Source organism: Lissotriton vulgaris, chromosome 5, assembly GCF_964263255.1.
Source record: "Lissotriton vulgaris chromosome 5, aLisVul1.2, whole genome shotgun sequence".
Classification (NCBI taxonomy): domain Eukaryota; kingdom Metazoa; phylum Chordata; class Amphibia; order Caudata; family Salamandridae; genus Lissotriton; species Lissotriton vulgaris.
This window is the reverse complement of record NC_141693.1, coordinates 994,165,160-994,191,890: the sequence shown is the minus strand read 5'-3', so window position 1 is coordinate 994,191,890 and position 26,731 is coordinate 994,165,160. Positions and strand designations below refer to the sequence as shown.

At 44.8% G+C, this 26,731-nt stretch overlaps 1 protein-coding gene across 1 annotated transcript in view; it reads right to left on the bottom strand.

Annotated features, from left to right (window-relative positions):
- LOC147711878 (inactive heparanase-2-like) overlaps positions 1 to 24,045 on the bottom strand; it is a 738,870-nt gene extending 714,825 nt beyond the window's left edge. Inside the window, exon 1 of the mRNA XM_086919554.1 lies at positions 23,845 to 24,045. Coding sequence (XP_086775680.1) covers positions 23,845 to 24,045 — 201 coding nt within the window. The remainder of the gene's footprint in view (positions 1 to 23,844) is intronic.
- Positions 24,046 to 26,731: the final 2,686 nt, after the last annotated feature.

The window sequence follows — 26,731 nt, the reverse complement described above, 5'->3', positions numbered from 1 at the left end:
ATGGTAGGGTCTTCTGTTTGGGATCTTTACGGACCATGCCGCGGAGATGCTTCGCAAGTGTAGCCGAAATGAAGTAAAGCACGGCTGGTGACTAGTGTCCGAGTAGATCCATGCGTAAGATGCAGGGGTGTGGAGAACAAGTGGAGCGATCCGTGGTCGGCCTCAGGAGACAAGGACTGACATGTTGTGGGCACCAAGCTAAGGGCTATGAAAAGGATTATGGCCAGAGTGACCCAGCAGGCAGGTTACAGCCCTCTCCCCAGGCCTCCCAGTTTCCGTCACATGCCCTAGGGGGTGATGGCATGCAACATGGCCCGGGACTTGGGTTCCTGCCTCTTCTTTGGCTGGTAGTTGGGCCAGAGGCTCGTGAGGATGGCGGAGTCCCATCCCAGGCACTCATGCCGCAGGAAATTAGAACAGGCAGGAGGTCAGCAGCAGTAGATGGGCCCAGCGGTGATGTTGAGACCAGCAACTAGAGGCACACTGGGGTTGGGGCTCTCCCAGTAGGTGGGCCGGAGGTACGCCGTATTACCGATGGCTGGGCAAGAGGGAGCAGGTACCACATCACCGGATCTCCGGTCGTGCCATGGGATGGGCCGACAGTGGCTCACTCACCCACCCCGCTCTCCGCGCCCGCTCGCATCTGGATGGGCGCTTCCCCAGTGCACTGCGGGCCCTGTCAAATTCTGGTGAGCAATGGTTACTTCAAGGGGGAAGGAGGTGCCATTTCACATCGAGTACCGAGGCTACATATTTCCCCAACCACCGGAACCAGACAACAGGGCATTTTTCCCACTGCTGTCTGAAGGAGAAAGACACAACTCTGAGGAAAGCCATAATCATCAAACCGTCTGAGTGGGGTTTTTACAAGTATGCTGGGCTGTGATTTTTTAGACTGATACTTATTGTCCAAGTACCTTAATCTAGCTTGCTCGGAGAATAGATTCCTCCATATTTTTCTGGGCTTAATCACCATGGGTGTCTTTTTTTGGGGGGTAGCTGTAGTTGCCAGTAGAGCAAAAATGTCCTTGTTCTTTGGGTGGGGAAGTCTTGGTATTAATGGACAAAGAACACAGAAGCTATGTCAAGCCCTGAGAAACAGCACTTGGTTGATTGCAGTCCCTCGTGTATCTAGATCTCCCAACCAAGGCTTCCTGTGAGGGGGAACCTAGTTTACAGATCCATTTGAGTATCACACACTACTGATGGCCTTCTTGAAACATATACAAAAAGACCAGGAACCCGAAACTGAGTCAGAACTGAAAGTGTCAGAATTAGCAGGGAGGCTAGTGCTTTCAGCCTGTGCTCATGTTTCTCACTGTGCCACTGGGTTCAAGCTATCCTGGCTGATGAGGGGGGAAACCATGAACCTAGCCCTATGATGCTTGTTTCCGGTCCAGGCTTGGCAGTTTGGGCTGGACTGTTCCCATGAGGTACAGGGTCAAGACTGATTTGAGTATGGCCAGGTTTAAACTGGGATGCATGGTGACCAAAAGAATGAAGAATTTAACCCAGATCTCTTGACTGGGGGTAAATGTTTTGATTTATTCTGCAATCCGTTCATCAACTGTGCGTCTTTTGCTTTCTCACCCTAAGTGCGCCAGGTATACCCAGACGTGGGTCCCGGGCTCACTGTGCCAATGGATACAAGCTATCCTGGCTGATGAGGGGTGAAACCCCGAAACCAGTCCTAGAATGCTTGTTTCTGGTCCAGGGAGGATCTGGCTTGGCAGTTCGGACTGGACTGTTCCCATGAGGTACAGGGTCATGGCTGATTTGCATATGGCCAGGTCTAAACTGGGGTGGCATGGTGAGCTAAAGAATGATGTATTTAACCTAGATCTCTTGACTGGGGTTGAATATTTTGATTTGTTCTGCATTCCGTCCATCAACTGTGTGTCTTTTGTTTTCTTGCCCTAAGTGCGCCGGGTATGACCAGACATGGGTCCTGGCTCACTGTGCCACTGGATTCAAGCTATCATGTCTGCTGAGGGGTGGAACCCCGAAATAGGGCCCTAGGATGCTTGTTTCCGGTCCAGGGAGGACCATGAAAGAATGAACTACTGAACGAATGGTTCCTAATTAATGGTTGTGATCTCAAAGGATATACCAATGCCACTAAATTAAAGCCATTCTGTGTAGAAACTGAAACTATCTTTTGCAGTATGCTGATTAGTGGCCTAATGGCAAAGGTCCAAAGAATGTTCTTTCGGGATCTGACAAACATATATGCATTTCCAAAACTGACACCCAAAAGCCCACTCAGTAGGTGCAGTAGTTATAGATTACATGATGAGTATTCTCAGATTACCATTCATTAGCTAGTTTGGGAGTCAGATATTGAGGTGGTGCAGCTTTTAGATAAGATATCCTTCACGCTCACTGCACTATGACATGCCATATGAGCCCTATAAAATAATATGTGAGGGCTCCAGTCTCTCCCTACTTACTCCATTAGGGTGTATTCATCAGCAACTACAATCCTGTATGACAAGATTCACTGACAGACTCTTCTGTTTCCTAGGCGGCTAGTCTTGTTCAAGTCTATGGTAACTCATCTTGATGGGACAAAATTATGTATTATAAATAGAAACCTCCACCATTCGGACACCTGATTTTGGATAATTGGCAGTTTTGCCAACTGAGCTATCAGTGTCTGTTAATTACCAGAATAGTACTGGTAGATGCAGATGGAATACATTAAATTCTATAGTTGAGCAAGATCTTGAACTTTACATTAATTTCAAGAGTTGGGGTTGTGTCCAGAACATCTCAGAAGAAAAGGAGCAACTGAGAAGGGGGTCAGTGGTGACTCTAGCAAATTTATAGTGAATGCCAGGGAATACAGGAAATCTGCCATAGTCTAAAGGCACTAGACGACTGCCTGGGACGAGCCTGCCTTCAATAGCCAGTCATCGAGATAAGGGAAGACTTGCATCACTGATATCCGGAGATGAGCTGCAACCACCGCCATCACCTTGGTGAACACCTGAGGGACGCTGGTAAGGCAAAAGAGGAGCATGGTGAACTGAAAGTGCGTGTGATCTACCATGAACTGCAGGTAAGATCTGTGAGCAGGCATGATGGAAATGTGGAAGCATGAATCCTGCAAGTCCAACGCTACCATCCAGATCCCCGGGCAGACAGAACTTGAGCAAGCGTGAGCATTTTGAATTTCCTCTTTTTCACAAAGAAATTGAAAGGGTGCAGATCTAGGAAAGGATAAAAGCCTTCGTCCATCTTTATCACCAGAAATTAGCCGGAATAGCTATCATGCTTTACTTCTGCTGCTGACACCCTCTCTATGGCTCCTTTGGACAAGAAAGCTGCCACTAACTGGCAGAGTACGTAAAGATGGTCCTCCAATCAGCCTGTCGCAAGTTGGTGGCATGGTCAGAGGGATAGACACAAAGTGGAGGGAGTAACCCCTTCAGAAAATCTGGACAACGCAGCAGTCTGATGGTATCGGCCTCCAGTGGTGCAGGTGATGGTGTATCCTGCCTCCCACTGCGTGCCCATGATGGTCAGAGGGCAAACTAAAAAGGCTTAGAGGCTGCGGGTGCTGGGGGGTGCTGAACTGGCCAGACCTCTGGCTGTCTGATCCATGGTCTGTGGACACCATGTTTGTGGCCAGCCGGGGCTGGGAAGTTTGTGTGTCATGGTGGCTTGGTGGGTTGAGACAGGACTGGAAGCCCCTTCCGTGGCCACGAAAAAAGCGAAAGGCAAACTGCATTTGGCGAGGGGGCATGGAAAGACCAAAGTACCTGGTCGTAACTCTGCTATCCTTGAAGCAGTCCAGCCCTGAGTCCGCCTTGTCTCCAAAGAGACTGGAGACATCAAAAGGCATGTCAGTGAGTGAACCCTGAACATAAGTCAAAAAGCCAGGTTTGGCACCATAAGGCCATTGATGAAGAAACTGCTCTGCCTAGCGAATCGGTCATGACCAGCCCACATTAGATTGTGAATTTGGCTGCATCTCTCCCATCAGCAATAGTTTGGGAGAGTATGGCCAGAGCCTCCTCCAGGAACACAGGCACCACCTGCGCAACCAAATCACAAAGTGAATGGGAGTAATGGCCCAAAAAGAATGTAGTGTTAACCAACTGCAGGTTCAGGCTGGCGGAAGACATTTTTTTTCACCCAAGGTGCCCAGTCTTTTGGATTCCCTATCTGGTGGGGTGGTAGGAAAAGTGCCAGGATTTACTTGGGAAGTGGAGGCTTGGACTAAGAAAGCTCTGCAGGCTAGGGTGCTGTGTGAGGAAACTGTAATCCTCTGGGGTGGGGCGATGGCAGTGGTCAACTGTCCTGTTCACAGGAACTCCTGTGCAGGGATTATACCAGGCCCTTATAGGATATCTGTGAAGGCTTTCTTAAACGGAAGAAGTGGTTCTGATGGCGTGGCTCCCAGCTGAAGCACCTCCGTCAAAACATGTGTTTGACAGCCATAGAGGGCAGCTGAAGGTCCTGGACCTCAGCCGTCCCCGTCACCACCATAGGAAGTGAGGCTCCCTCCTCCATAGCCAAGATCAGAGGAGAAATCAATCCAGTATCTGGGAGGTGTCCAGTCCACTGGTGTCCACCATATCTTCACACCAGGTGTCCTCATTGGAGTCTTGGAGCTGGCATTAATAAGGCTCCCAATCTTCCCCAAGTCCTAACTCATAGGACTAGGGCTAGGCTCCGACCTGGGTGACATGATCCCAGCCAGAGTAGGCGTCAGACGACGCTCATCTGGCAACGTGTCTGGGATAAGAATGGGGACGGCACCACCAAAGGACCGGTCAGGGTCCATCTATGAATCAAAGGGGCCTGACTGGTACTTAGGGTGAACCCACTGGCGGAAGATAAGAAGGGTCCTCTCCAAAACATGCAGGCCCGAAGGCGCTCTAGCAGGGACAGGCCGTCCAAATATGAGGTGCATGGCCTACAAAATTCTTGAGTTTGGCGAGGGTCGCTCCAGCTCCTATAAACCTTTGGAGTTTCAGAGACTGCCCAGGCACAGACTCAACCACGGATCCAGGCCTCAAGTGTCCATACTCTCTCATCAGATGACTTTGACGGACTGAACAAAGTAGAAGACCTCTTCATCTTCTTGTTCTTTTTCTTGTGGGACTTACTGGAATGCGACGACTTTGACTGAGATGAAGATTGATGGCCCGCAACCGATCCTTCTTCTCGACCGAGACCAAGACTGTCATGGTGTGGCAAGGAGCTTGAGGGATTGCTCCCACAAGGCGTTGGGGTGTATGGCGTGACATCATGGTCACACTCAAGGCACTAGAGACAGACGAGATGCGGATCCATCACCAACATTTGTTGGTGACAGGTGCCGCAGGCTTGTTGATCCTACTACACCAAGAGACAAGTCTCTAAAATGATGAGGGTAATTCTGAGGGTACCTCTCTCCGGATATTCTCTGACTTGAGCATCAGCATGCTGGGATGGCACCTATACAGACACTGTGCACATTATTGCCAAAAATGCCCAGCAGAGCTGAACAATGACACCTACTGGCGCACAGAGGTATGACTCACATAAAAATCTGGGATACAGTCTGATGCATGGGGATAGTTCTAAGGTAAGAAATCTGCGACTAGAAGTTTCTATCAGAACCAGAAAATACAGATATGTTCATTTAGGATTGGAAAGCAAAGATCTTGTTTTACTCTGGGGATCATACAATCTCAGCAAAAAAACATGCGTTTGTCGAAAATTATTTTAGATCAGGTGATGATAAATAATTATGAAATAGATAGTGAGCACAAAGCAAATAATGATGATTAATGCAATTGCATTTCGCAAAGTTTCAATCTAATTTGTAAGCAAGTGTATTTGATAAGTCTTTTTAAGTTATGACTGCATATTTACAATAAATGAATGTCTTATGTAAAGCTGCCCCTATTTAAAACAAAGTTATACGTCAACCACAAGCAAACCTTAGATTTTTCTGTAGAGAAACCAGCTCGACAAATATCCATAAACGTGTTCGTTGTCAGCGCCACTTACTAACCACCTTCTGTACCCTTTGTACCCAAAATGAAAATCTCCAGTCCATGCGCCAGTGTGATCAGTTCTCATGTTCGTTCTATGTGTCATTGGACGATTTACATAAGTACATATACTCTTGATCGAATAGGTCACTATGAAAAGGTAACAAACACGTTTCCTTCACTGAGTATTATAAAATTAGTTTGTATAATTACTTGTCAGGCTCAACTGAAGTTTTGCAATGGAAACATATTCTGATAGCACATGTGCAGTTCTGGTGAGCACTAGACGGGTAATAAAGATCAAACTTGTCACAATGAAATATACCTAATTGCTGTAGTCTACAAAAAATATGAAATATCTGGTTGACACAGCTGGCATTTTTAACTCTACACTTAGGCAGGTAATAACACTTTCCTGTTCATGTGGGAGTGCGGGCCACCTTGTTTGTTTCACTTTTTGTGAATCGTTTCCGTTGTGCTTCATCCCCCTTTTGCGCTATTATTTATTGCTCATGCATTCTTTATTGTCACAGGGCGTCCCTTTTTTAACGTAAGCTTTCTTTTAACTATCATGCCTACCTATCACTGTAAAAGCATATTTACAGGCACCTATTAACGCAAACATCTGTGAAATGCTCAGCTGTCAGTTAAAAACTCACCGCTTTTTTACTCTGGAATTCAACTAAGGGCAAATACTACAATCTATATAAAACCTGAAAATACAGAAGTACTTTTATGTGCCATGGAGGATGGCTTATCCCAATATTAAACATAATTGTTCAAACGATTCCGTGGTGCATGTTTTAGACTACATTTACCTATGTGCCCAGATTTGGAGGAAGTTGAAGACTAATGACCAACAAGTTCCTCAATTCTCTGGAGTGTTTAATTGCATTGCATTGCTTACTCGAGCTCTCATTTGTGAAATGAGGTTCTGTTGTTCTTCTAAATTCTATAAATACAGTGACATAGTAAAGTGTGTATTTGCACTACACTTGCAAATTGTGTAAACATCAAAACGGCGATATCGTATTCACATACCTAAAGTTTCCCTGTATTATATCTTGCATCAAATAGGCTTGAATGATAGCTCAGTTGCCTGATCTGAGAGAAAATATGGGAAGCCTCATCCCTTCACCAGAAAGTAGATGTTGATTTCGAGCGAGTTTCACTCAGACAGACTTTCATATTTGAGGTAGATAAAATGAGCACCAATGTTATGGGGTAATAAATAGCCTGCCTCCTTGCCTACAGTGTTTAGACAAATACGATAAGATATGAGGAGTTATGTAAATAAAAGAAAATAAAGCCATTATTCTTAGGGCATGTGTTATAATGCTACTTATACCTAATTCATCGGGAAAAGGTGGTCTCACTCTCAGCACAATAAAAGTAAATACAGTGGAAAAGACAAGCACATGGCAAAAGGAGCTCGTTTTGCAACTATAGACAGCAATGATCTTTTAAGAGGCTCTATCTTCAGAAGTTTCTATTCCATCTTCTCCTGGAAAATGCCCCATGTAAGTAGAAATCAAATAAAAAAGGCATCTTTCCAATCTCCATTAGGCATTGCCTTTTCAATATAACTGTATGCTGACTAAAACTGTTTATGACCACTTTAGGTGAATCTGTTCATCAGAAAAATCCGAGCTACACTCCTTCAAAGAGCTTTTAAAAACACGACGTTGTAGCAAAAAAAAAAAAAAAAAAGAAAACGAGTTCGCTCTTTACTTGCACCTCTTTGTTGGTGCAATGTATGTGTTGCCATCAGCATACCAACACGAGGTCTGGGTATTTTTCGCAGCTAATTACAGCCTTGTTCTCTTTTGCACTTTGCGTTTTTAAATGCGAGGTGTGGGTTTAAGGGGGAGACGCTGCATTTTAAGTGGAATCAGGTGTTAGTCTCCCTACAGGGATATCTGGAGAATGTCAAGAGTCCTTTAAGTAATAGATACTGACAGAGGAACGCCATTTATTTCTTATGGAGCAGTGTACTCCTATGTGTGTTTAGCAAAGTGTGTTATATATCCATTTAGTTTACTTTAAACAAGCAGGTAATATATTTGTTTAGAATCCAGGAGCTACGTTATTGTATTTTTGTGTATTTTCGATAAAGAAAAAAAGAGTGACTGTTATTAAACACAGCGTATCTTCTCTCCGCCTGCACGGTGCTCCTTTCCATCTCAGGAAACTGAAGGCTTGGCATAAAACATATAATCTGGGAAGAGAAACATATTTGTCACCGTGGTTCATGCTGTAGGAAAGTGCTCGGTGAACAGCCAACAGGCCTTCGTTTGATCTCTCGCCTCCTTGACTGGCTAAGAGCCAGACCAATAGTGGCAAGGAGTGTGACATCTACAGTGGCATCAAAGGCACGTGCGAAAAAGTAAGTAATGTTTTTCAGATTACAGGAACTAAAACAGGACTGATTTTTTCTGAGGCCTGAGGTTTGTACCTCGGACCAAATTAGCATATTCTACTGAAGCAGAATGCACTAACAGAACTGCTTTCTTACAATTCTAATACAGAAGCAAAATGTTGGATTTCTTTCTTTTAGTTTAGATGAAAAATTAATTGTTAATAGTACGTACTACACAGGAGTACATGTGCACAAAAACAAAATGGCAATTATTTACATCATGCTGCGTAAAAGAGCACAAACGTTTAAACACTGGCAATCGCTTGCTCTCTTTTAATGTAATCACCCCACCAATGTTTCGCATGCACTAACGATCCCGCCGCCGCCCCCTTCCCTGAGGCAAATGCATAACTTCCTCTATCCCCACCTTCAAACATACTGGAGTAGCATGTTACTTGCCATAAAATATTTCAATACATTGTCAGAGTTAGCAGGCATTATAAAAACGCAATTATACATTTACAGTATTATACATTATTAATAAGGATGATTACTAAAGAAAAACATTAAGAAATTAGGCTGCAATATGTTTTTGTTCACTGGCATTGGTTTACTGCCTTTGCCTTAGCTGAATATTTTGCGGGTGATTTAGTATGTTATAGGTAAGGTAAAACTAACAGTGACAGCTGCCACTGAGTAGTACGGGGAGGCAGAAAAATAGAGGGGGTACCTTTGTTTATTCAGTTTAACTTGTTGCCTGCTTCCGGGGAGCATTTCATACCTATTCCCGGCCCTGAGCACCAGCTGGAAAATGGCAGAGGCTTATGCTTTCTTACAGCTCATACAGGTAATTGGTAACTTTCTAAAAGTTATGCATTAGCCTGAGAGGTGGAGTAGTTGATGCTCTAACCATGTTCACTGAAATCTAGGTTGTGAGCAATTTAATTTGATATAACTTCCTTCCTTGATGATAATAGGTTCCACCATGCAGACTCCTATACAGAATCAGTAGCAGCAGACTGATGTGCGATTTATAAAAACTAGGAATGCTATAATGTTCCCACCAAAGAGTTAAGTACTCACTTCTTGATTACCATTTTATAGAGTTTAGGTAACAGATTAACTTCGAAATGAAAACAGCCATTACGGAGATAAGGGAAGACTAACAACCCAAACGTACATTCAGCGATAGAAGTCCTACATGTCTCAAACTGGCAATACCCAAAAGATGTTAGGTGCTAAATGTACCAATTTCTCAGGTAATGCAGTACAGGCATGGATGCCTATAAGGGAATGCCCATGTACCACTCATGGTCGGCTCCCTTGAAGCAAAGAAATGCAAAGTAGTTCATATGCTTATTTGTATTATTTTAGGGTTACTATTCAGCACAAAATAAACATTGAGAAGACATTCGCATTTTAACACTTTGCATCGATTTGCATCACATTTACAACAGACACCTGATTACACGTGTTAGTAAATCTGGGCAGAGAGATGTGAAATAACTGAAACTGATCACCAAGTCCTTCACTACAGGGCACCTTTATGCAAGCTTGGCCTGGTGGCTCAGTGAACTAATACAGGAGACTATGTTTGACCTCATGGTCACAGGTTCAAATCCTGGTGGGTCCGCTCAGCCATTCATCCAAATAAGTACTGTTGGGTAACAATAAGCATCTGTTATTCAGTGCAAAAATAGCTATGAATGAACATGTGCATTACAAATACACGTTAACTATTGGTGCAATGTGTTGGAAACGGCCCTTCTTGCAGGGTCGTCCCTAAACTTTTTGCCTTCCTCCTGTATTTTTTCTGACCTGTTGCTGTTGGTTGTATGACTCTGGGCACTGCTTATCAGTGCCAATGTGCATATGGTCTCCCTTGGTAAATATGACTGTGAATTGGTATATCCCTGATTGACTTATTTGGGTTACCTGTTAGTCCCTAGTAGTGTGGCGAGTGTGTGCCCAAGGCTGGTAACCCAAATGCTACTGGTGGGCCTGGAGCGCTGGTTTGCATCACCCACAGAGGCAGCTTGTAAAGTGTACCTCAGACCTGCCACGGCAGTGTCTGTGTGCAGTCCCGAACTGCCATCTTGACTGTGAAGTGCCCACACTTCCCAGCCCCTGAACCTTCCCTTGGCATCATATCAGTCACCCCTATGGTAGGGTGCATTGTGTGTGTAAGGTAGGACATGGCTTGATATGTGTGGCATGTCCTGGTAGTGAATTACACCCCATTTCGTTTTTCACTACTGCGAGGCTACCTGTTCTCCATAGGCTAGAATGGGCATTTTGATTATTACATCTTATTATCCTAACTGACTCAAGGAACATGGTAGAAACTCAAGTTTAGTATGCCTGAATTCAGAATGATAAAATAACTCTTTTGGTGAAGTTGGTTTTAACATTCTGTGTTTGAAAATACCACTTTTAGAAAGTAGGTACTTTCTCGCCTAAGCCTTCCAGTGTGCTCTGCTGTTATGTGTATTGGCTGTCTGGGTTTAGAGGGGCAGGACAGGCTGAGTCAGACCTGGGTTGAATAGAGAGATCTGCATTGAGTATTGGGGAGGGGTAGCTCCTTGACCTGAATAGGGCTGTGCCTGGCAAGGTGAATGCTGGCTCCACCTCCTACTGAGCGTCTGATGGCAGACCCCCTCTTTCTGAAAGGAAGGATGCAGCCTGGTAAACAAAGTGCTCCAGGACTGAGCAGAACTTATTTTGGGTGGGTTTAGTGACTAGAGACTTTTAGAACAAAGACTTTGGGGTATAAATATCTGTGCTGAAACATCTTTAATTGGTATTGCTCCTGGATATCAAGAAGAACCTCTGTCCATGCAACTGAAGGAATCTGCAGGAGAGGCCTGTCCTTGTGCTGTGTGCTTTTTCTGGGATCCGCCTGCAGTAGTTTTCCCTGGACTTGGTAGAAGAGGGAAGAGGACTTTTATTTCAACTTATTTCAACTTGCTAAAGCAATCACCCAAGGGCTAGAAGAGAGCCAGTCTCCTGCTGGAGTCGCAGGCACATCTGACTCCACCACCAGCCTCCTGACTCCTCCCAGCGAGGATTTCTAGCTGCATGTGAGGCTTCTGTGAGTTGCAGGGCCTCTAGTTCTACTACAGAGAAGGGAGTGCTGAAATCATCGCTAACGCCCGTTTGCAAGCTGCCGCAGCTGAAGAGCGTAAGGAAAATCATCGCACTGCTGCCGCCGAGCCCTCGCAAACCAAAAATCATCGCACGCTTGTGGGCCACAAAGTGCTCGCTAACACCCAAGGATCATCGCATCGCACGTTTGCGGGCTGTTGAGTGCTCGCTAACCCCGGATCATCGCATCATGACTTCACAGTGTGGATGCCGTGCGTCCGCCATTTTCATCCCATCACACCCAGATCGTCGCCCCCTCGTGGAGCGCCATTTCTTCTCATCGCAACAGAGTCGCACACGCAACCGGTTCAGCGCATCTCCCAACCTTATGGCAGGGGTTCAACGCATCGCTGGCCTAGCGTGAAGAAGTTGTTATTTTGTCCCGCACGCTTCTGCCGATCGGCACATCATCCTCCCTTGCGGCAAGGATTCAACGCATCGCCGGCCTCACGTAAGTAAAATCATCGCTACAGCTTGTTTGCGACCTTTTGTTTGTTTTGCTACGAAATCCAGGTACTTTGTAAGTAAAGGGGGTCGCAGAGACCACTGCTTTGAACTGAACCCCTGTTTGAACACTTGGAACTATTTTTACAGCCTTTCATGAGTAACCCTATTTTTACAGTATTGTGGCTTTATATCGTTATTGGTCTTGTGTTAAGTCTGTATATAAAGATACTTATTTTTTTTATAACTACTTGTGTGGTGTCCCTTTGTAGTGTTCTTCACTGTGTTAATGTGTATGATCACAAATGCTTCACACACTGCCTCTGAGATAAGCCTAGCTGCTCGTGCTACGTTACCACAGGGTTGAGCAGGGGTTATCAAAGGGTGAAACCCCCCTTACTCTGACTTAGGAAGAAGGGTACCTACTTGGACAGTTGCCAGCCATTGCCAACTAGAGACCCCATCTCTAACACAATGCAGCACAGCAAAAGCATGTATGTACTGCCTTGTATAAAGGGGATCAATTTATGCTGCATGCTTTTTACAGAAATCTATATGCAGCATATCACCCTGCTTTGACACCAAAAATACCTCATATCTAGTTCACATACTCTTTTGCACATTAACCCCATTACAGGTTGCTGATGGTTGTCCCAAACCTGTGTTCCTCTAAGTCATCTGAGCGCAGGACTATCAGCCATGCAAGGATTTTCCATGGGAGAGTTCTACACTCTTCAGACCAGGAGATATTTTGTGGATTCAATTGGGGATGTCTGTAGTCTATCAGTACAAGGTCTCATTGCACACAGAGGAACCTAACAAACCCAGAAACTTAAAAATCCGGAGGCACAGTAAAATCCAAATGATGTGGTTTGTATGATTCCCAGAATTGTTTATTATACAGAAAACCCTTTACATTTCAGAATATGGGTAAACAATATCACAATATCTTCGATTTTCTGTGACAAAAACTTAAGGGGTATGGCAAAAGTCCTGTCACCCACTGTCCCCATACTTTTCCTGGTAAAAATAGTACCCCACATGTGTGGGTGGTACCATTTTCATGGGAGAGGAATAAGTGAAAATCGAGGCGATTTGAAGAGCACATTGACACTATACTGGCATCGCCCAGTGAGATATTTGGCCTGTTTCAATCAGTTACAATAGGCCTTCGCGCACATGTGAGGTACTGTTTTGATATAACAACATGTAGGAACACTGGCAGGTGGGAGGTCTGTTGTTATTCACATACTCTCGAACTGGATGTCACAAACATGTGAGGAAATCCTTTTTTAACGATTGTTTAACCTCTGCAGAACATTCTGGAAAATACAAATTATGGCATCCTTGCAAGTCACACCACCCAAAACTCTCTATTTTTAAATATCTTGTATTAGTAGGTTTCCCTAGGTACCAGACAATCCCGGACATGTGTTGCTGCCTCATTGAGGATGAGACTTGTAAAGTCTGGTCGGAGACAGCAATGAGTTTAATCCACCATTAATTGAATACAAAGTAACGAGGTCCAGAGGGACCACGGAGTAGACAGCAACTGCCCATCAAATCAACAAACATAAACATTCCATGAGCAGTGTGACATAGGCAAGAGAACCATGAACACACGAGGTTCCAACCACTGTCATGTAATATACCGCACCGTCAGTAACACAAACAAAGTATGCAATACATGGTGCAGAAAGAACAAGAAATATATCACCACAAGACTGGTGTTAGGCATTTTTCTGAGGCTAAGACAAAAAATCCAAACAGCACGAGGCCTCATTACTGGCACTCAGATGTGAATGTGTATTTCTGTGCCCCACAAAGGAGTCAGGCAGGATTTGCATTTTTTCTGAGACTAAAAATAACCCAAACAGCGTCCAGTTTTTCACTGGTAAACGGGTGTGTTTGTGTAGGTGTGAACCCCCACGCACTGTTTCTATTTTTCTCATCTGCAGAAAAAATGCAAACAGCATCCAAACTCCGTGCTGGTAGACAATTGTGTGTGTGTGTGTGTGTGTGTATGTCTCCAATGTTGTTCGGACTTTTTCTGATGCTAAAATGGTGTCTGGAGTCCTCGCCGGGGTTCGGACATGTGTGTCTTCACTCCAGCAAACAGCCAGGCCCAGTTTATTTTTTGTCTGATGCTAAGAAAAATCAAAACAGTGTCTAGGCTCCTCACTGGTGCTCAGACGTTTCTGTGTGTGGGGGCTGCACCCTAGTAAGGGACCAGGTTTTTCCAGGTTTTGCTTAGATTTTTTTCTCAGACTGGGAAAAAAATCCAACAACGTCCGGGTTTCTCTCTGCAAGCAGCAAGGTGCTTTTGAATTTTTTCAAAGGCTGAGAAAAAATCCAAACAGCTTACAGGCTCCTTGCTGGGGCTCAAACATTGTGGCGTGTCTGCATATCAGCAAGGAGTCAGGTCCTGTTTGAAATTACTCAGAGACTGAGTAATTATACAGCATCTAGGCTCTTTAAGGGTTGAAGACGTGTATGCCCAACAACACTTTTGATTTTTTTTGTCAGGTTAAGACAGCATCTGGGCCTCACTGGCATGTGTACATGTGAGTCTGTACGCCAGCAAGCCAGTAATGTGCCAGGCACTGTTTGGGTTTCCCCAGAGAACTTGAATCAGTCCAAACAGCAGCCAGCCTCCTCACTAGAAAGCAAATGTGTGTGTCTCAAGTCAGCAAGGAACCAGGTGGTGTTTTAATTTTTCTGAGGCCAAGAAAAAATCCAAACAGTGTTCAGGCGTCTTACTGGCATGTAGCAAGTATGTGTCTTCATCCCACCAAGGAGCCAGGAGTTGTGTGGAAATATTATAAGGCTACATTAAAAGAATCTGAAAAGGTCGTCGCTAGGCACATAAGTGTTCATATCTAAATATCAGAAAGGAGCCATGTGCTGTTTAGATTTTTTTTCTGGGGCCAAGAAAAAAATCCCCAAAGCGTTTAGTCCTTATGCTGGATTGCAGATATGTGAATGTGTGCCTGCACCTACAAGGAGCTGCTGTTGTTTGGAATAGAGGCTAAGCCAAAATATCATACAGCATGGCAGCTCCTCGCTGGTGTGCAGGTTTGTATCTAATTGCCTATCTGTGGAGCTGTGTAGAATTTTCTGAAGCTAAGACACAATCCAAACATTGCCTGGACTCCTCACTAAGTTCAGAGGCATATGTATCTGTGCCCTGGCAAGGAGCAAGGTATTGTTTTAATTTTGTTTCTCAAATTCAGACAATATTCACATAACATCTGCCCTATTCACATATGGGTGGGTGTCTCCCTCTAGCAATGAGCCAGAAGATGTTTGGATTTATTCTGAGGATACAATTAACACTAGAGAGTACCAAGGGTCCTCACTCGCATGCAAATGTGTGTATATCTGAAAACTAGCAAAGAGCCAGGTGCTGTTTGGATTTTTTAAAATTTTATTTTAGGCTCACTAAAAATACAAACATATTTCAGGCTCTCTGCAGAGGTTTAAAGCTGGGCATGCCTGGCTCATCACTATTGTGTGCTTATTCTATGGCATTGTGTTATATTCATCTTACGTCATTCATGGGCATGGTAGAATACTATGCAAAATGTTTGAGAAATTTTGCAGGAAAGGTTGATCCTTTAAGGAATATTTTGAGGAAGGGGAAGGGGTTTGTTTGGGGAAGTGAACAGAAAAATGTTTTTGATTTGATTAAGAATGATATTTTGAATGCAAACATTCTTTCAAGTTTTGTACAAACCTTATCTACTGTCCTCACTGTTGATGCAAGTTCTGTCGGCATTGGGGCGGTTTTAATGCAGAAAAATGGTGGGCAGATGAATACTGTTGCGTTTGCGTCTCGTTCTTTGACGTAAAGTGAAAGGAACTACTCCGTCATCCAGCGGGAGCCACTGGCGGCTGCATGGGCTACCAGATATTTTAGGATTTATTTGTGGGGAATCACATTTGTACTAAGAACTGACCACAAACCGCTGTTGAGAGTGTTGGCCCCTGGGGGAATTAAGAATTGTTCAGGAAGGTTGGCTAGACTTGCAGTAAGTGTTCAAGATTTTTTGTGTAATGTGGAGTATGTACCTGGTTGGTGCAACAGTGTGGCAGATTGTTTATCAAGGTTGCCTGACACCAAAGCAGAGTCGAGAGAATTGGTAACGGAAAATGTGGTAGCGTATCTCGAAGATTTGTCAGGAGATCTTCATTGTTCAATATCAAAAGAAGAGTGGGTGGAAGCCATGAAAAAGTATCAAATCATGCATGGTTTAATTAAGATGTGTAAGGAGGGGGTGTCCAGGATGAGCAGTGTTACCTCTACTTTAAGACCTTATGTCCAGTTGCAGGATGAAATCTCTATGCACGGGGATTTTATCGTAGTTAGAGGTGAAAGATACAACAAGTAACCAGATGCTGTTTGGACTATTTTGGAGACTAAGAAAAATGTCAAACACTGTCCAGGCTCATTGCAGCGAGGGCAGGTATGTGTGTTTGTCTGTGCTCTAGCAAGAATAAGAAAAATTCGAAACAGTGTCTTGGCCACTCACTGGCATACAAACCTGTGTGTCTGCACCACAGCAAGGAGCAAGGCTCTCTGGCTTTCTTCTGAGGTTTACAAAAAATCCAAAAAGGAACTGGATCCCTCACTGGTAAGTAGATACCTGTGTGGTAGTGACACTGTTTGAATTTCATTGAAAGCTAAAAGAAAATCTAAACAGTTCCCAGTTTCCTTGCTAAGGAAGGACAAGTATGTGTCATTTCAAAACGAGCCAGGCTCAGTTTGGATTTTTTGAGGTGGGCGAGAAGTCTTTAGATGAGCTCCACAGAAACAAATTCAATGCTTTGGATCCATACCTGTACTTCCTTTATATACTCTTCCTGATCTAGATCCCATGCATACTATTTCTAAAATAGCTCAATTATTAATTTAGCTTTGGAGGAGGCGCAGCACAGCCCAATGCTACACCAATGTACCTAAATAAATATTTCTTATTGACCAAGAAGTGTGTTCTAACATGAACTTGCCATTAGCATTGTGATGTTATTTAAATGTGAATCATATATATTAGATAGGAAACATCTCAAAGCTTTCAGGCCATCACTTTGTTTCGCAGACATATACATTGAATGTACATCACGGATGACCCCTAGCCTGGCACTATCAACAGGGAGCCCCTTTGATCTCCTAATAATAATATCACCTGAATCTTAGATACGTGATGGTAATGATGCAGTCAAAAGCACTAGACACTTGTTGAGAAATATGAAATTGCAGGGACTTTTTAATACCTCATAAACACAAATCTCTGCTCAATTCTATCAATAAAACCTCTAAACGTCTATCATTCAATTAATTATCTTATCAGTAATTAACTCCTGTACTGCTGAGATTTCCCTATCTCTCAAGGCTGAGCTTTCTTTTTGATATTTTGGATGCTTTGTGGTTAAGCTCCCATAACCTTTATTCAAAGAAAGGTGTCCATGCTACATTTGCATCCTTTTCAGCCCATTTTGAGGATTCTTAAGGTACCCAGGGTTTGTGGATTTCCTTGATGGGAACTGTGAAACAACCAAAATGTGGGTTTATTTTGGGAAGAATGGGTGAAAGGTGCTGTCAAGAAACAGTTTAAAAAAAAATGGCAATAACAAAATATTTGATGTGCAAAGATCACCCCTTCCCAACTTTCATCAACAGATAGCGTTGCATAAATGCATATTTAATTATATATTTTTGCCATTTTCTACATGGTAGGCAACGTTTCCTATTTTTTAGGTTTCTATCTACTTGCAGTTTGTGTGGAAAAAGGTTTGAAAATCATGGGTGAGCCGAAAAACCTCTCAAAAAGTTCTTAAAAGTTGTTACAATTCAGAATTCAGCTAGGTGTCATTGTAGAGCGCTCATGTTTTTTCAGAGAAACTAATTCTTGATTTTAAAATATAATGAAAATGAATAGACGAAAATAGAAACAGATGACCATTTTTTCATCTGTAATTGTTGCTCTGAATTCCAAACTACAAAAATAATACAGTCTGTCAGGCATCTGTTGGGGGTAGTGAGACTTGCGAGAATCCTGCTACGTTTCTTACCCAGCTATTCAACATGTCAAGTGAGATAACATTGGATATTCTTTAGGTGTTATATTGGCATTTGGGCTGGCACAAGGGGTAAACCCCCACTCTGCCTCCCCAGGGGTCAGAAATACTGTCATTGGCAGGGTTGGGGAACAATGTCTAGATGGTCCAGCACCCAATCTAATTCCTTTTCTTAATCTTTCTCCCTGGTAGTCTGGGGAGTATTAAAACCCTGTGGTTGGGCAGATTAGTGTGTTTTCCACCTATCGACCCATCTCAAGGAATCACCAGAACATCAGGGAAAAATACGGAATGGAGTGTGTGATTACCCATTGTAGCGCTGCACTACAACACCCGCCCCATTCCCATACAGCCCTTATGCCAGCTGGGGGAGGCAGAATGGGCCATTTTAAATCTAATCTCAGGAGAAGCCAAATTTACTCTTGCTTGTCATAGGGATGGGGGGCAGAAAGTCTGTTGGTGCTTTAAGGGTGGGGTGGTTTGCCCATTTCCAAGGACAAGAAGCTCCCAGCCAATTTAAAAAATCTATCCCTGGCATTTAGTGAGTCTCTGCTCTCCCAGGGTACAAAATGGAGGTAAATCTCCCAATCTTACCTCCCGACGGGGCAGTGAGGCGGCAGGGGCCCCATAAGGCTGGAAGTATGGTACGTCTGGGGGGCTCAACACCCACCCTGTTTTTTTGATTTACAAAAAGTATGAAATGCGTTACTTACCTGTAACAGCAGTTATCCAGTATTGGTATCTTTCATAGATTCACATGCCTGAATCATTCCCCGTCGTCGGGGTAGGAGTCCCCGGTAAATAACAATAGTAATGTCACATAGACATATACTTAGTACTAGGCCAGAGGCCTCACATTAGTAGCCTATCTAGGTCCTTATGTAAAAAGGACCAAACTTTGGCCAGGAGCCAATCAGCTACCATCACCCTTCTCACCTTCCTGGAAGGAGCCCTAGTCCCTCAGATTTTCGTAAGCACAGTGCTACTGAGAGGGAGAAGGTGAGCCCTTCCAGGGGAGGCGGGTGGGTTGCATGTGAATCTATGAAAGATACCAATACTGGATAACTGCTGTTACAGGTAAGTAACGCATTTCTTATCCAGTATTATGGGTATCTTTCATAGATTCACATGCCTGAATCAGAATAGCAAGCAATAATGAGCACATTTCGCATAATACATTCGTAAAGACATAGCAATCTTATCATAAGTTGTTACACAGTTTATATGATACTCACAACCTGATAAGAAATGTGCGATAAATTTCCTGGAAGGTGGGATGATAGGAAGAAGGCTCACCACTAATGAAATAGATGACGTAAGACAGCCTGTCCCACTGCTGCATCCTTCATAAGTTCAGAGTCCAAGCAGTAGTACTTCGTGAACGTATGTGGTGTCTTCCATGTCGCCGCCCTGCAAATGTCGAAAATGGATACCCCAGCAAAGAGCGCCATGGAGGTGGAAACCGCTCTAGTGGAGTGTGCTCGTACTTTTGAAGGCAGAGGGTGGCCCGCCTGTTGGTGACAGAAGGCGATGGCCGCTGAAATCCATCTGGAAATGCTCTGTTTTGTTAAGGCTAAGCCTATCCTGGGTCTGCTAAATGCAACAAACAATTGGTTGGACTTTCGAAATTGCTCCGTCCTGTGAAGGTAAAATTTGAGACATCGTTTGAGGTCCAATGAGTGAAGAGATCTTTCAGCCGCAGATGATGGATTCGGGAAGAAAGATCGTAGGACAATAGGTTCGTTGAGATGGAAAGAGGACGGAACCTTCGGTATAAACTTAGGGTTAGTCCGTAGAATGACCCTGTCGTTCTTGAACTGGATGAAGGGGTCTTGCACAGAAAAGGCCTGCAGTTCACTCACTCTCCTTGCTGACGTGAGCGCCAGCAAAAGAGCTGTTTTCCATGACAAATATTTTAGATCTGCTCTGTGGATTGGCTCAAACGGGTGTTTCATTAGTTGAGCTAGAACCACATTTAGTTGCCATGTAGGAGGAGGCGCTCTAACTGGAGGGAAAGATCTGAATAATCCCTTCAGAAACTGTTTGATTAGTCTGTTGGTCCATAATGAAGCTCCACACGAAGATCGTCTGAACCTGGATATGGCCGCCAGGTGGACCTTTATTGAAGCATGTGCCAGTCCAGAATTGGCTAAGTGGAGCAAGTAGGGCAGAATTTGTGCTGGAGTAGAAGTGAATGGATGCAAATTCTGAGCTCTACACCACAAACAGAACCTTTTCCACTTGAGGGAATACGTCTTATTAGTACTTCAAGCGGGCAAGGCAAGGGGGTAAGGCTCTGTCGGTAAGGGGACCGAAGATTTGGAATGGCCTCCCCCTCCAGCTTAGGCAGCTTGAAAATCATCTGGCCTTCAGGAAAAAGCTGAAGACGTTTCTGTTCCAGGTCTAACTTTACAGTCTCAGAATTGGATTGCAGTTATGTAACTTGTTTTCCTGTAGGTTCGGCAGTCATAAAGCGCGGAGATACTCCCCTGGGAGTCTATTCTAGCGCTCTACAAACACGCAAAATAAAAATAAATAAATACTTTCAGCCCGAGCCCGGGCTAAGACGGCCCTGCATTCCTGTGGAATATCTAAATCCTGGAACTCTCTGAACTCAGGAGCCAAGCTGATAATTTTAGAGATGTTGGATCCGGATGCTGGACTTGTCCCTGGTTCATTGTGAGGAGATGTGGGCATGTCCTGAATAGAATTGGAGGTTCCAGCGATAGAAGGTGTAGCTCCGTATACCAGTGTTGGCGCGGCCACGCTGGGGCTATCAGGATCATGGTACAACTCTCTGCTTTCAGTTTCCGGAGAACCCTGGGGATCAGGGGAAACGGTGGAAAAGCGTAAGCAAAGACGTTGCACCATGTCATCGAAAAGGCATTCCCTAGGGACCTTTTCTGGGGAAGCCAGCTTGCGTAATGTTGGCATTTCGCGTTCACTTCCGTCGCAAAGAGATCCAGGTGAGGTTTGCCCCAACGGGAGAACACCGAGTCGAGCGTCTGCTGGTCGAGCTCCCACTCGTGGCAAAGTGAACGCTGCCTGCTTAGCGAGTCTGCCAGGGTGTTGTCTACTCCTGGGACATACTCTGCCCGCAGAGAAATGTCGTGTTGTACCAGCCAGATCCAAATTTGCTGAGATTCTCGAGACAACGTCCTGGATCGAGTACCCCCCTGCTTGTTCAGGTAGTGCATTGTGGTGGTGTTGTCCGTCCTCACAAGCACTGGGGAGTTCCTGATTCGGGGCAGAAATGCTCGAAGTGCCAGGCGCACTGCTCTCAACTCTAGCAGATTGATGTGGAGTTGTTTTTCTGCCACTGACCATTGACCGTGTACTTGCAGTTCCTGCAGGAACGCCCCCCATCCTTCCAGTGAAGCGTCTGTGGTTATCACATGAGGAGAGACTGGGAGAAGAAAAGGGAGACCCTTGTTTAAGTTGTCGCCCAGAAGCCACCATCTCAGAGCTTTCTTCATGACCTGAGTGATCCTGATCCAGTCGTCGAAAGACCCTGTAGATTGGATCCACTGATTTGTTAAGGCTTCCTGTAGAGGCCGCATGTGTAGGCGACAGTGAGGAATGAGAAAAATGTTGGAAGACATCATTCCTAGCAATGATTTGAATAGTCGAACTTTGACTCTCTGTTTGGCCTGAATGTGGACAGCCAGGGTCTTCAGCTTGACCTGACGTTCTCTGGAAGGAAAGGCTTTCTCTTGTTGTGTATCCAACGTTGCTCCCAGGAAATTGAGACGTTGTGACGGTAGGAGAGTTGACTTTTCCTGGTTGAGTGTTAGGCCCAGATTTTTGAATAGATGAAGGCAGGCCGAAGAGGACTTGGCTACGCCTGACCGAGTCGGAGCTTTGATGAGCCAGTCGTCTAGGTAGGGAAAGACTTGGTGATGATGCTGACGAAGGTATGCCGCTACTGGTGACAGACACTTCGTGAAGATGCGTGGAGCTGACTTCAGGCCGAATGGTAAAACTCTGAACTGGTAGTGCCTGCCTGCCACTGCAAACCTCAGAAATTGTCGATGACTCTTGTGAATGAGGACATGAAAATAGGCATCCTGGAGGTCTAAGGATACCATATAGTCTTTTGGATTGAGTAGATGTAGTACCTCCTGGAGGGTAACCATACGGAAGGACTGCTTCTTGAGGTATACATTTAGGTTTCTCAGATCCAGTATTGGTCTCCATTGCTTCTTCTCCTTTTTTCTGACCAGGAAGAATCGGGAATAGAATCCTTTCCCCTTCTGACCTCGAGGAACTCTCTCCACTGCTCTTTTCTGGAGCATTAGAGAGAGCTCTTGTTGAAGTAGGCGTAGATTCTTGTGCTGCATAGGACATGGTGGGTTCGGAGGAGGATGTTCCACAAACTCCAAAGTGTGTCCGAAGCGAACTAACTGCAGCACCCAACGATCTGTTGTAATTTGCTTCCAATTGTGAAGGAAGTTGGTAATTTTTCCTCCAACTGCGAATTGTGGAGAAGAGGTGGAGGCATGCTGGAGAAAGCAGTCATTGGCGTCTGTAATTATCCTTCTTTCCTCCTTTCCCTCGAAAGGACGACTTGTTGTAGGAAGCTCGTCCTTGTTGCTGTCGCTGCTGATATTGAGGCTTGTACTGCTGAGAAGAGTTATAAGCGGACTTGTAACCTTGATAGCTGCCTCGATTCTGCTGCCCTCTACCTCTGGATCCTCGAAAGGAATTAGTTTTGTATTGTAGGGTGCCTAAGGCTTTCGCCGTGTCGGTATCCTTCTTAATACCTTGCAGCATATCATCGATATGTTCACCGAAGAGCAGTTCTCCATCAAATGGCATGTCTAGAACTTTGGCTTGCACATCAGGCCGGAATGCTGTGGCTTTGAGCCAGCCCTGGCGTCTCAAAACCGCTGCTCCTGCCAGTTGACGAAATCCTGTGGAAGCGATATCCAAGGCCACATCGATCATTTCTGAGGCAGAGCGTTCGCCCTCCAGCAAAATTTTCTTAACCTCTTCTTTCTGGTCTTCTGGGATTTCCTCTAGATATGGGGCTATATCTGCCCAAATCTGTCGATTGTAGCGACCTAGTAATGCTAGAGAATTTGCAGCCCTGACTGATAGGGCGGACATAGAAGAAAATCTTTTGCCGATGGCATCAAGTTTTCTTCCCTCTTTATCAGGAGGCGCTGTTATTGCTGCTGACGGGTTGCTAGACTTCTGCTGAGCGGCCTGTGATATGACTGAGTCCGGTTTAGTTTGGCCAGTTAAACATGCGGGAGCAGTGTCTGGGGCTTTGTACTTCCTTTCAAGTCTAGCCGGCACTGGAATGAGAGAGGAAGGATTTTTCATAATTCTAAGTCCTTGCTCCCATATATAATCGATTACTGGGATGGATCGAACAGATCTTTTGAAGGATTCCTTAAAGTCATGGAGGAAACAGTCCTGCGTTTCCGAAGCTATTTGGATGTTGAATCTTGCAGCCGCTCTCCCTACTATATTATGGAATCCCCCTAAATCTTCAGGGGGTGAATCATCCTGTACTTGCTCTGGGGATGCCGGATCCTGGTTGGCGTTATCATCAGAATCCTCATCATGTATTTCACCTTCCTCATCTTGGACTTCATCATGTCTCATTTCTTCCTCATATTCATCCTCATCAGAAGAAATTTGAGGAGGCAATTTCTCTTGCTCCTGATGCACAACCAGCGGAGGTGGTCGCTGGCGACGTTGAGGGGTTGGAGCTTCCTGCTGTGCTGGCACACCTGAAGCAGGAGCAGAAGACGGAAATCTTTGCTTATAGTCTGAAATCAGAAACTGTAGGTCAGAGACAATTGACGCCGGAAGGCATACCATAGGCTGAACTGTGGTATGCTGTCGAACTTCTTCTTGAATTGTCACCTCTTCAAGATCTTCACAGTCTGAACTCTCATGAACCTTGATGTTAAGATGAGAGGGACTGGATGCTATGGGAAACATGTTCTCCACGTCAGGGTCTTCTGCTTCTAGAAACTGCGTTGGCAGTAGTTGCTGGACTTTGCTAGGTGAAGTCATCTCTGGTGTCATCATGCATGATGACATCTTAAAATGGGTATAAGAATACTTCAGTGATGGAGAGCCCTTTGAGTGTAGATTCATTGTAGCGTCTGATGGAGCGTCTACAATAGTTGACATTTTATCATACATTTTCATCGTCGACTGCATCGACGTCGATGATGTCCTCGTCGACGTCGACGACAATGCCCTCGTCGACGGCGGCGTCGACACTGCAGAAGTCGACGACGATGGCTTCATCGACGGTGTCGTCGTTGACGGGCTCGTCGACGATGGGGTCGTCGTCGACGGTGTCTTCGTCGACGGTGTCGTCGTCGACGGTGTCTTCGTCGACGGTGTCCTCGTCGACGGTGTCGTCGTCGACGGTGTCCTCGTCGACGGTGTCCTCGTCGACGGTGCCGTCGTCGACGGTGTAGTCTTCGTCGACGAGGAAGTCTTCGTCGACGGTCTCGACGTCGACGGTGTCTTCGTCGACGGTGGCTTCGACGACGATGAAGTCTTCGTCGACGATGAACTCGACGTCGACGATGGGTTTTTCGTCGACGATGAAGCAGACGTCGGCGGGAGCGTCGTCGACGGTTTTGTGAGAGGAATAACAGAAGGTATTGACCTACCCATCGTCGACGACGTTGTGGCAGTGGAAGCCATGGAGAAAGTAGACGCCGTGGATGTCGAAATGGATACTGTCGACATCGTCACAGGCAGGCCAGAAGATACCACAGCAGGCTTTTTGAAGGTTGTCATCTGAAGAGAAGGCTTGACCTTAGGATGACCCTCCATAGATTTTGGCTTCTTGTGAGGAGGCACAGCAGACTGACCTGGAGATGTCTGTCGAGGCCTTTTAGGAGAGGAGTGGAAACTTCTGAAGGAACACTCACTCTCACCTGAGGAGACTTGGTCCTTGTCCTTCAGTCTCTGGAGCCACAGAAGCAGTCGCCCTTCCCTGTCTTTCAATGTCTTGACCGGGAGAGTGCGACAAATCTTACATTCCTTGGCAGAATGCTGAGGATAGAGGCAGTACAAACATTCTTCATGCTTGTCCTCTATGTGTAACCTCATTTTACTACATGAGGCACATGGCCTAAAAAGTCCTTTTTTAGGAGTAGTAGACATATTAAATACTAATACTCCTTTTCCAACTGACCCTGAAGAAATAGTAGGCAAAAAACCAAAGATATAGGAAAAAACCTGAGCAGAGCTCAGTGGAGACTCCTCTGCACGACGTGCGGTAGAAAATCTGAGGGACTAGGGCTCCTTCCAGGAAGGTGAGAAGGGTGATGGTAGCTGATTGGCTCCTGGCCAAAGTTTGGTCCTTTTTACATAAGGACCTAGATAGGCTACTAATGTGAGGCCTCTGGCCTAGTACTAAGTATATGTCTATGTGACATTACTATTGTTATTTACCGGGGACTCCTACCCCGACGACGGGGAATGATTCAGGCATGTGAATCTATGAAAGATACCCATAATACTGGATAAATAGCTGTTATTTAGTTGGCTTTCTGTCGCCTCTGGCGTGCAGATTAGAGCAAATTTCCCAATCTGACCCCCTGGGGGACAGAAAGACTGTTGTGACTGTTAAGGCGTGAAAGCATGCCCCAATTGAAATAAAATGCACTTCCTGGTGGCTAAAGGCAGATTTGGGGTAAACACACAATCTACCCCAAGGGTTTGGGGAGGGTGTGCAGAAAGATTGTTGAGACGGTTAGGAATAAAATAATACAACCTGAACCTAGGGCGAGCACACCCTCCCTTTTAAGAAAAGAACAATTCTTTGGAGCTAAGAGCTATCCTCTCTTCCAATCACCATGCAAAGAAAGGCAGAGACTCGAAATTGTTCAGTGGGTGAATACTTGCTTGGAGATCACCCTCCTGACATTATCCGCAAACAGGAGTCACTAGGCAGATGTACCACTGCAAGTGAGAATGTGTCTCCTTTAGAATGCTACACTTCCCGCTTTAATCAGTATTTGGAGAGTCTGAGCTATGTCTCGTCACCACAGCACATACTGAAAGCAATCAGGGCCTAATGGTTGCTCTAGGTGTCACATAATGTGACATCAGCACACTGTTTGTGGTGATGGTCACACAATATAAAAAGAAAATCTCGAGACAGAAGGGAAGCTCCTCCCCTTTGATCCAAATTAAAAAAAATAAAAGCTTTCTGGTGCAGGAACCTGAAAGATCTTCTACCACTGTGTGAAATATGAGACATTCACGTCTTCCACACTTTGAAGGTAATGCGAAGGATGTGCACATCTGGTCTAATATATTAAAGTGTTTAATATAGCAGTTCTGATCATTTAGTTGTCTATAAGCTTCTTCAAGATACTCTTTTAACATTATATCATTGTTGCTCTAATCCGAGGGCTTTATGGCTACAGTGCTATATGTCTTACTTAGTATAACAATACTTCAGGTTCTAGTCTAGCAGGAATATATATGTGATAATCATTATTCCAATTATATTTGCTAGAAGTGAAGGAATAAACACATGCTACTCATATTAATGTCTCAAAGCTGTAGATAAGAAACTTTTAGATCTGTGGCCAAAAAGTAGATTTCAATTTAAACCCACAATAGCAATGCCCCTATCTTCTAAACATATCTCTTACCTAGACTTTATCACATCACAATGATTTCCACATCTGAGTTCAAAAGGCAAAATAATGTTTTTAGAGTATTC